General features: G+C 53.3%; 1 protein-coding gene across 1 annotated transcript; it reads left to right on the plus strand.

Annotated features, from left to right (window-relative positions):
• Positions 1–8,039: 8,039 nt before the first annotated feature.
• LOC133896911 (uncharacterized) lies at positions 8,040–10,332 on the plus strand. Its single transcript, XM_062337545.1, has 6 exons — positions 8,040–8,105; positions 8,211–8,380; positions 8,980–9,381; positions 9,486–9,741; positions 9,932–10,230; positions 10,323–10,332. The coding sequence occupies exons 1-6, from the start codon at positions 8,040–8,042 to the stop codon at positions 10,330–10,332; spliced, it is 1,203 nt and encodes a 400-aa protein (XP_062193529.1).
• Positions 10,333–10,706: the final 374 nt, after the last annotated feature.

The raw sequence follows: 10,706 nt of genomic DNA on the forward strand, positions 1-10,706 counted from the left end.
TCTTGAACACCAGCGGTGAAGGTTGCTCTTTGGGCTATTGCAGAGTGAATGCCCACAACTCGACGAACATCTAGACCTTCATCTTGGCTTCGCTCATAGTCATAGAAAGTGACTTCGACCTTCCATTCTACATATCCAAAGTGTCGCTTCTTAACTCCCTTGTAGACTGGCTTCTGTGTATGTCCAAGTCCAAAAAGTATTCCCCATAGTAAGCGAGGAAGGTGTCCAACGTGAAGACCATCACTCTCACAGACGTCGGAAACGGGGTCCATATTACACAAAGTGGGATCATCAATCTCCTCTTTGGTAGGAACACGTTGAAGAATGGGTGGACATCCTTCGGTTGACTTGTGGGTGGTGAGCAGCTGGCAAACCATCTAAAAAGGAGGAGATGGGATATAAGAAATAACCTTATGGATAGCAAGAGACAAGTATGAGAACTAAGGAAAATCTCCAATGGGTTTAGACGAATTAGGGAAAACCTTAGAACGACCATTCTATCTAGGCTTGCAGTCCTACAGTCAGTATGGCCCTGATACCACCTCTGTCACACTCAGTTTTAACGGACAAAATCAAGTGCAGCTTATGTGTGTCCAGGAAGTTTAACACACATAAGGATATCATAGGTAAAGTAACAAAAGTAATACTTTAACTTACAACCATTTACTTCTTACAAAAAGACTTCACCTAAACAACTTTAATAACTAAATGACATCATCTAAACGATGTCAGAGAGACGAAAGCATCAGCGACCAAGAACTCCACAGGCATCGACTAGAAGACATGCTCCTAGAACACTAGGTCGTCATCTTGGAAGTCTTCAAAGTCTTCCACTAAGCAGCATAGGTATTGTGGAAGATAGCAAGGGTGAGCACATGGAGTACTCAACAAGTATGGGAAAATAAGGATATGTAGGCTTACAACAAGAATAGGCTAACACATGGTATATTTGAGTAAATGCGAGTAATGAAAAGATATTTGAACTCAAAAAGCATTAAACAATTATTAAGTGAATGTAACCCATACAGTCCAACACCCAGCATATAAGGCTCCCCACCTTGTATACCATAACCGTCTAGTACTGCCTGTACTATAGCCAAAACCACAACCAAACCCATAATCATGTGAGGATCCAAGTCTCCCATAACCACGGGCATAGCTGTTATAATAGTTTTTACACTCTACAGAGGTTGTCCAACTTTCCCCACGAGTTAGTGAATTCCATGTTGCCGTGTTTGCAAGAAATTTAACACACACCAGTGGTGTACCGCCAAGAAATCACTAAATGAAATTTTCCACTAACCAGAGCCTAATCCAGTATGCATCTGCCCACTAAGTTTCACTGCTAGGGTTTACGTGAGTCTAACTCCTACCCAGAAGCCCCCTTTTGTGCCGACACATCACACACTGGATATACTTTAACTAGTATGTCAAACCTTACCCATATCAGCCTCGTGGTTGGCATGTTACTTCTTTGGTTATCGCTCCATAAACCAGTTCTTACTTAGGTTACTTGAGAAAAGACTAAACCAACATCATAACCATGGCAACCCCCAAATCCACTTTGCTCAAGGCCTAAGGTTCCATGTTGCTGGACCATTAACAATTTAACCATCATTATTGCATATGTCCATTATCTAAGATTATAATACTTCCCAGTATCCCAAAAGTATGGCTAAGCAATCTACCCACCAAAAATACCTAACCATAAACCATCTAGGTTCCAAGGGATGATAAGAGAAAATCTAGGGAAAAACCCTAACATAGGTGACTACCCAACATATTGATAGAGACTGAATGCAATTTGTAAAACAAAATAGTTTAAATCATAGGTTCAAGATGATCAAAGACACTTGCCTTCTCCTTGCTGCTGCTTAGTGTACTGTTGCTCCTGGTCTTGACGTTCCTCAAATTGATCTGGGATGCTATCGACTAATCGCACAATTACCGGCAAAGCACACAAAAAATACACTAAGAACAGAGCACAATAAGATAGAACCTATCTAGAAAGATAAAGCTCAGAGAAATGAATCTAACAACGTAAGAATGGCTTAAGACGAAGCTACGACGAAAAAGATATACTAAAAATAGGATTATGGTTTATTTTATAAAAGAAAAGGACTAATTTGTTATTAACAAAAAGTTTGAGGGACCCTTTTGTAAAAATAAATGGACCTATATGTAATTTTGGAAAAGCTCAGTGATCTAAGTGTAAAAAGGTAGGGCTCTTTTTGTAATTACAGAAACATTTAGGGGTCTATTTGCAAAATTCCAATTATTAGGATTATTTGGAAATATTTTTGGATTGAAATTTAATGGGTGGCCGCTGATTGGGTATGACTGAGCTGACACATTAGCGAGATCTGCTAAGGTGGCACACACGTGGTGATGACATGGTTGGCTGATAGGGTATGAAGGCTGATTGGGATTAAAGAGGGACACATGGCCAATTACTACTGGACGCTGAAGGGGTATCGGTGGATCTAATCATGGCCGCACGCTTGAGATCGGACGACGCAGGGAGGTTTGGCCGGCCTGGGAGAGAGAACACAGCGGTGCCCGTGGGGAGACGGCGGCGAACTCACCAGAAACACGTCGAAACGGCGCACCAGCTCACCGGCGGTGACGATGAGCGACATTTCATGACCAGAAGAGTACGGGGAATCGATCTATGGGCTTACCACGGTCGGTGAAGCTCGGGAAGATGGTCAACGACGGAAAGGGACGACGAAGAAACTCAGCTCTCGTCGAAGAAGGGGCACCGCTGGTTGGTCTGCGATGGCAAGGATGTCACGAGCTATGGCGATGGCACGCGACTCCAAAAGTGGCTTCGGATGGGTCAGAGCGGCTCTAGAATAGCAGGGTGGTGAGAGCACCTGAGGGCAGTGGCGATGGCGGTGAGAGCACCCGAGGGTGGTGGCGATGGCGGCTCGGCAAGCTGGGATCCCAGTGATTTGCACTTGGGAGGTGGCAGATTGGGTCGAGATAGATCGAGGAGGGGCGGGCACATCTTTATAGGGGCTCGGAAGGTGTCGAGGAAGGCCAGGGCTCCAAAGGCGGCGGTGGAGATTGATTCGGACATGGTGGCGCGGTGGAGTTTGAAACGGAGATGACAATGCTGACAAGCGGGACCCACATGGTAGCGGTTCGACTGAAAAACGGCAAGGCGTAGGGCGTCTTCACGAGGCGCGGCTGCGGACGGCTTTATCGGGCTTGCGAACGCGTCCCAGGCTGGAGGGGAGCATGGGAGGAGGCAGCTGCGGTTTGGGCCGAAGGCAGGCCAGGAGGAGAGAAGGAAAGAGAGGGCGGCCCAGATGAGGTTGAAACCCTTTTCTTTTTCAATTCATTTTCAAAAGCTTTTGAATTCAACTTATGCACTCAAATTCAAACCAAAAACCACTAAATAAAACCAAGGGAGACCTAAATTCCTAAAAACAGCATGAATGCACTTAAATCAAATATTTCCTATGTCAAAATGGGTTCTCTTTTTATGAAAATAGGTTTTTGCCCTTTCCAAAGGTTTAAACTTAAATTAAATTCTAGAAAATTTTATAAATTGACAAAGATTGAAAATTAGGGTGTTACAAGGGCGGAGGGGAGAGGATGTGGCCATGTGAGAGCAAGTTAGAGGATGAGAGGGTAGAGGCGGAGAGGATAGAATGGGGATCAATTTAGGATTAGAGGAGACGAAGAGGATATGAACTGGTGATTTGGGGATACCATGTGTGTAGAGAATGTCGTGGGTACTCCATTGGCAGTGGAATGGCGTGTGGGTACTCCACTTTTTGGGGACGGCAGCTCCACAGTGCACAGGAGAAAAAAATGGGTGTGGGAATCTATGGCGCGGTAGCAAAATAAGTAAGAGAACTTGGTTCTAATAGATAAAATTGGTTATTTAATAAAATAAATATCAAATTTTGGCTCTAATAGATAAAATTGGTTATATTTAGTAAAATAAATATAAAAAAATGGTCCTTCCAGAAACATTCACAACTGTGTGCACAAACCAGTTATGAGATTTGTCCGTGTCAATGATCAGGATTCACCAATGACTGGTAGGGTTATAAGAATATGTTAGGGTTCAACGATGCATAAGTCATAGCATTGAGCCTGCATTCGTCGGGCAAGATCGATAACACCATACATGAACTCGTTGAGCTAAATCCTTTGACATGCATTCTTAGGGTTCATGGGTAGACACATGAAGTTATTGAGTGAAGTATTGGATGGTGATCACCAATAGCCGATAAATGGAGCTTGTTGTGTTGAGTCACTAGCATAGGTCAACTAGGTCCGTCAATCCATACCTATTTCCAGCTAATCCCTATTCAAATTTGTCACCTAATCCCTATTCATTTATGTAGATTTTGGATTGAAAGTATTTGGAATTTGGACAAATTTTGGTAAAAAAATTATTTGAATTTGAATGTATTTGGAATTTGGACATATCATGTCTCACTGGCCGGTGGGCCTTGGTAGCATATGGCCCACCTATTGGCCACACGTTCTTATCATATGAGGGGCAACATATCCCCTTTATCCTCAACATTGAGCTGGCATGCCCGCGCACTACCGTGCGCCATCCGTCATCTGCCCTAGCTTCCCCTGTGGTGCGCCGTCCCACATTTGTGCGTCGCCCATGCTAGCTTCCTTAATGGTTAAACATCGCTTTGCCCCGCCACACCGTGTGGTGCGCCGCTCGCTCTACCTTGGCATGCTATGTACCACCGCCAAAGTCTGCCTAGCCCTATGCTGCCCGCCATGCCATCCCCCAGTCGTGCGCTACCCGCGCTAGCTTCCCCTATGGTGAGGTATCCCCCAGCCATGTCTTCCCCCTACCTACCGCTCATCCCATGCCTAGTGTGCAAGTCGGCGACAGTGATTGAGTTGACAGCGAAAACCATACAGAACAATAGGAAGAAATTCTTCAAGTGTCGTCGCAACCAGCAATATGTGAGTATAGTTAGCACAATTTTGGTCTTGAATGGCATAAGCTTCTTGAAGTCGATGTTTCACAAATTTTGTCCCAAATTGCATATGCAGGTACCAAATTCCTACACTTTCTTCATGCGGCAGCCGGAGTATGAAGAATACCTGTCACAAAACAGTCATGCTTTGGCATTTGATGAAGGTACAAGTGGACTCATTGCAGAAGGATGTCACTTCAGACCTCGTGGAAGATCATGTTGAGATGAAGATAGAAGTTGATGCGTTGAAGAAGGATGTAGTGAAGGTTCTGCCTATGATTGGCATGGGAAAGGCAATGCTTGTTGTGGGATTGCTAAATTTAGTGTTCCTTGTGTTCTTGACCATTGTGGTGTTGGTGAAGCAGATTAAGAAATGTGTTTATAATATGTCAAGCTACTGGACTTGGATGTAGAAATATGATGAAATGTTCTGGACACACAGGTCTTTTGTTTGTAATATGCAGAAATGTGATGAAATGTTCAAGAGTAATATCTCTTTTGCTTGTAATATGCAGCAATGTGATGACATGTACTGAATTTGGATTATAGCCTTACTAATAAGGTACTGCAATTGTCGGAGGATCAACTACAGTTGCAGGGATCCCGAGAGACCCCTTTTTAGAGATTCGGTCGGGGGGATGATCCTGAATATGTTCGTTGGAAAAATAAATGGAAATGAATGCAACTGTCGATGGTGGTGGAATGACCTAGTGCAAGAAGAAGTAAATGCACCGGAATTTAGACAGGTTCGGGCCGCACGGGGGCGTAACACCCTACTCCTGTGTGAACTCTATGAATGTCTCGAGAAAGTCCCTCAAGGATGTCGCTGGTTACAGGGAGGGTTTCCTATTCTAAAGCTTGGGGCTCCTTGTTCTTCGGCTGGGATTGGGCTGAACCTTCTTTGGTCTTCCCTTCTTTTTTCTTCCTTCTATCTTGTTTCTTCCTTCTTTCTTGTTTCTTCCTTCTTTCTTGTTGTGCCACCGGCTGCTTCAAATACCTACCAGCAGCGATATGCCCCGTACGAGAGGGCACGAACACCAAGGTGCCACAAATGGAATGGGTGTCATCATTTCCTCTGAGCGATGTGACCGGGGGTGGAAAATGCGTCCCACGCCCAGTCACCCGTCGCCATTAATGTCTGGCAACGGACACTGTGGAGCGGGGCCACCGGGCAGCCTCAGAACAACTCGGCATACGTGCCCTGTCATGTTCCCCTGCCACAGCAGCGCGGAACATGGAATGCCTCGGCCCCTTCGGCGCTATCCTGAGACAGGCCGGATGGCATGGGACGGGACCTGTGCAATTAATAACCCCACGCCTCTCTGCCAAAATGTGGTAGGAACTGACGCTGAGCGTGGTGGGACAAGTTGGAGGTGACATGCCACGCATGCTCTTTAAATGCGGCCTTGGGTCTTTGTCTGGCTAATACATTATCGGTGGGCCCCTCGGGGGCCTTTCGGGGTCGTCGGGGTACCGAGTGCTCGAGGGTACTGTTCACCTTCCCGAGCACTCTCTCCCAAGAACGCCCTTTCTTTTCCTCAGGGGACCAAGTGCTTGGGGGTACTGTTCACTTCCCCCAGCACTCTCTCCCAGGTACTCTTGTACGGATCCTTGGGGAACCGAGTGCTCGGGGACCGCTGCCCACAGCCCCGAGCACTCTCTCCTGGAATTTCCTTCGGTGGGTCCTCGGGATACCTGGGTGCCCAGGGGTCACTGCTAGCGACCCCGGGCATGCTTCTCCCGGCACTTAGCTCTCCTGGTCGCCGAGGGACTAGGGTGCTCGGGGCTTGCCGTACACCTTCCCGAGCACTTTCTTCCCGGGACTCAATCTTTTTCACCTTCGGGGAGAGACTTCACGGAATGGTGCCATGTGGCAGATTACTGGCTTGGCCTCGGGATTCGGGGACCCTCGGTTCCTGAAACACCGACAGCAGCCCCTGGGCCCATTGGCAGGCAATGGCCCAGAGACTGCGGATGGGCCCTTCGTCGCCAACGAGGCCGAGCCAATACTGACGCCACGTGGCGAGCTTTCAGATGGTGGTCCCTCCGGTTCAGGCCTTTGGTACGGCCCAACAGGGAGCCGAATGGATGTGCGTCCAAACAACTCCCGAGGGGTGTGACAACGGGACAGGCGACACGCGATGACGGGGCAGGCGGCACGCACGGCAGCCACGCAAATCAAGGAAAATATGCCTGGCAACTACTGACACTGCACGACCCGTGGGAGACTCACCTAGCGGTTGCGTCGATCGAGGAAACTGTCCTGCCGAGTGCGCTGCGGCATGCAACGTTTGAATTTTCGTGGGGTATAAAAGGAGGAGGGGAGCGAACCGCCCCCCTCTTTACACCATTTTGTGATCTAGCTCCTGCCCTCTTTGTGCTCCTGAGCCCTAGACTCTCCTTAGGCGATCAGAGCACCTTCCTTTCCCCACCGTCCAGATCATCCCCCGCCCCGATGAGATGCCAAGAGCAGGAGGAAGCCGCTGCGACAAGTCTCCCGATGGTGTGCTGCCGGAGTCCCGCCTGGTGAAAGAGGAGGCAGCGGGCAAGGTTCGGAAGTTGATGGTCCTCGAAGGCCAGCAGGGGGCCTCGGTGGTGACGTCGGTGAGCTTCCCGCCGGTGACAAACCGCCCGGGGTGCATCGTCCTCTTCACTTCCTTCGTGGCGGCCGGGCTGGTGCCACCGTTCTCAACATTCTTCCTCCAGATCCTCGACACCTACGGGATCTAGTTGGTGCATCTCAGCCTCAACTCCGTCGTCATCCTGGCGGTCTTCGCCCACTTCTGCGAGATGTTCGTGGGGGTGCCGCCGTCAGTGACACTCTTCCGGCACTTCTTCGCGCTGTGGTCGGCCAGGAAGAAGAGGGGCTTCTCCATCGCGGACGTCGCTGGCTGCTGCAGCTTCCGGCTACGGGACGGCCTGGGGGAGCAATACATTCCCCAGGTGCTGCGAAGAAAATGGGAGGACTGGCGGCGTGACTGGTTCTACGTCGACGTCAGCCCCCACAACCGTCTGACTCTGCCGGAGGTGGCGGCGGGACCCCAGAAGGTGACCTGGGAGGTGCCGCCGTAGATGGACGCACGGTTGGAGCTGGTCCTGGAGCGCATCAAATTCCTGCGCCAGGCTGGGCTTACTTCGGTAATGGTGGTGGCGGACTACCTGCGCCACCGCTTGGCACCCCTGTGGGAGCATGCCCGGCCTTGCTGGTTTTACACCGGCCCCCAGGACATCACCCGGACCCAGATCAGCGAGGAGTGGGACCTGGGCAGGTCGGCGCTGAAGGGCCTGCTCCGGGTGGTGACCGGGGTGGCTGACCTGAGCTGGGCGGAGCTTCCATGGAAAGAGATGGCGCTCTGCGCCAAGCCTGACCGGGTGGCGGTGCAGGCGAAACTGCCGGAGTTCGACGCCCAGGGGTTGGTCGACCGGCCGGGGCGCCGGAACCCTGGGACCATCGAGATCCCCGGGGTGGACGAGGCGGTCAGTGAGGGGGCCGAAAGCGGCCCAGCGCAAACCGACGGCGCGGGCACCGTGGGCGGCGGGTCACAGGCCAGCGGCGGGGCTGCTGCAGGCAGCAGCTGCCGCACTGGAGGAGGCGCCGCTGGTAGCGGGGCAGTCGCGGTAGCGCCAGAGGGCCGGGGGCAGCGCCCCCGTCTTTTTATTCCTATGCTAAAGTCCTCGCCATCACCGTCGCCAGGCGAGGGGGAAACCGGGACGGCCAGTCGTGCAGCGTGGGGCCATCGACGGGGGCGGCATCTGCGGTTCTGGAACCGCACTTTGGTCTGCTTAGGCCCGATTCGGCGCCTGGAGACCATGCGGTGGCGCCGCAGAGCCCCCGGCGGAAGAGGAGGAGGGAGGAATCCGGGCCAACACCACTGAGCCCAGAGTACAGGATTCCGGCAGCAAGGTGGCAGTACGGAAGACCCACGACTGCGTAAGTTTCATCCTCCCTTCTTTCCTAAGCCTGCTTTGCCCGAACTACACTCTGAGTTTTGATCTCGTTTTTCTCTCGCAGGTTGTCTATGGGCGCCGCCAAGAGTCAAGGGCGGCCGGGGGCACCGAGGCCGCCGCCAGCCCTTGAGCCAAGCGCGCCCGAGCCGAGTGCACCAGCGGGGCCAATGCCAATGATTACAGCGGCAGAAGCGGGGCCACCGAGCACAACTGCGGAACCGGGGACACCTAGCACGATGGCGGAGTCGAGGCCGGCAGGCGCGGCGGCAGAGCCAGAGCCGGCGTGCATGGCGGCGATGCTGGGGTCGTCGAGCGTAGCGGCGGAGCCGGGGCCAGCGAGCGCGGCGGCGAAGCCAGAAGCGCAACCGCCGTCCTGCCCCGAGTTGACAGTAGAGGCCGCGCCCGAGCGCCCGTCACCGTCTGAGTCCGGCCCAAGCGCGCCGAGCACGGGGTGGATGACCGAGCGGCAATTTTGGGGACCCCGAGCCCCCCGGAGGAGGCTCGCGGGGGACCCAGCACCCAGCCGCCGCCCAGCCAGCCCGCCGACCCTCTCCTGGTCGTGCTTGATAGCGCCTGGGAGGTGATCGGGCGGCTGGAGGTGGCTATGGCGGGGGAGATGGCGCAGCAGGAGGCGGAGCGCGCCGCTCTGGCCATAGAGAGAGCACAGCTTACTGCAGCTTGGCGCGTTTTCGACTCCCACCTCGCCGCAGCGCGCGCCGTCAATGAGGACGAACGACGCGCTATGGAAGAAGAGCGGAAGGCCTTGGAGGAGGCCCGCGCGGAGGTCGCACGGGGGTGGAAGGCTCTAGAGGAGGCCCGCGTGGATGTTGCACAAGAGCAAGAAGACGCCGCCCGCCTGGCCGAGGCATCGCAGCAGCAGGCTGCCGGGGCCCTTGCCAGGGAGAGGCAGGCGCAGGAGCAGGAGGAGGCGGTTGACCTAGGCCGACCTAGCCCGCCAGAAGGATGAGGTTGACCGGACCCACGCCGAGCTCCAATACTGGGGAGAGTTGCTCCAGCACGTCGAAGGGGAGCTCCAACGCCGAGAGCAGGATGTCACGATCCGGGAGACCAACGCCGAGATAACGGCGGCAGACTTGGGTGCCCGAGAGGATATGCTGGCCCACCGGGAGGCGGAGGCTGTCGAGGTGGCAGCGGTCGCTGCTACTAGGGAGGAGCGGGCCACCAAGCTCGAGGTAGAGCTGGCTACCACCGAGAAGGCGCTGTCCGTCTTCGCAGGGCAGGCGAAGCTGGCTGAGGCCCAGGTGCTCGGCGCAGGCTCTGCTAGTGCGGCCAAAGGGCAGGGTCTTGAGGATCGGTTTGCGGGCCGTGGCGGAGGAGCTCGAGGCTACCAACACCGAACGGGCCAGCCTACAGCTGATGCTAGAGGACGTCCTTTGATGGATGCAGCGGTCTGTGAGGGTGGCCGGGCTCGGGCGACATCCCGTGGAGGAGAAGGGAGCGGGCCCCGGCAGGTTCGCACTGGGCTTCCAGAAGGTCAACGAGCGCCTTGAAACGCTGCCCCAGGCTGTCCAGGAACTCGCTGCCCGGGAGAGGCGTGGCTTGGCCCAGGCCGTGGCCGAACACGTCCTAGCTTGCTACCGGAGCCAGGACCCGAACTTCCCGCTGGAACCAGCTCAGGAAGGGGTCGTCAAAGCCGAGGAAGAGGACGCCCGGGAGGTAGTTCAGAGTATCGCCGCCATAGTGGCAGCCGGCTTTACGCGGGAGGCGCTGCCGCCCCCAGTCCCGAGGAGCAGTAGTGAAAGCTCCGACTCCGACTAGGCTTTTTTAGTA

The sequence above is a fragment of the Phragmites australis genome, chromosome 17, assembly GCF_958298935.1.
Source record: "Phragmites australis chromosome 17, lpPhrAust1.1, whole genome shotgun sequence".
Taxonomy (NCBI): Eukaryota; Viridiplantae; Streptophyta; class Magnoliopsida; order Poales; family Poaceae; genus Phragmites; species Phragmites australis.

What these genes read in the sequence shown, in the direction of transcription:
- LOC133896911 (XM_062337545.1), top strand. Translation starts at nt 8,040, where the DNA reads ATGGACGCACGGTTGGAGCTGGTCCTGGAGCGCATCAAATTCCTGCGC. An exon ending in CCGGAGTTCGACGCCCAGGG is followed by an intron (nt 8,381 to 8,979) that starts GTTGGTCGACCG and finishes TTTCTCTCGCAG; the next exon opens with GTTGTCTATGGGCGCCGCCA. An exon ending in ACGGGGTGGATGACCGAGCG is followed by an intron (nt 9,382 to 9,485) that starts GCAATTTTGGGG and finishes CGTGCTTGATAG; the next exon opens with CGCCTGGGAGGTGATCGGGC.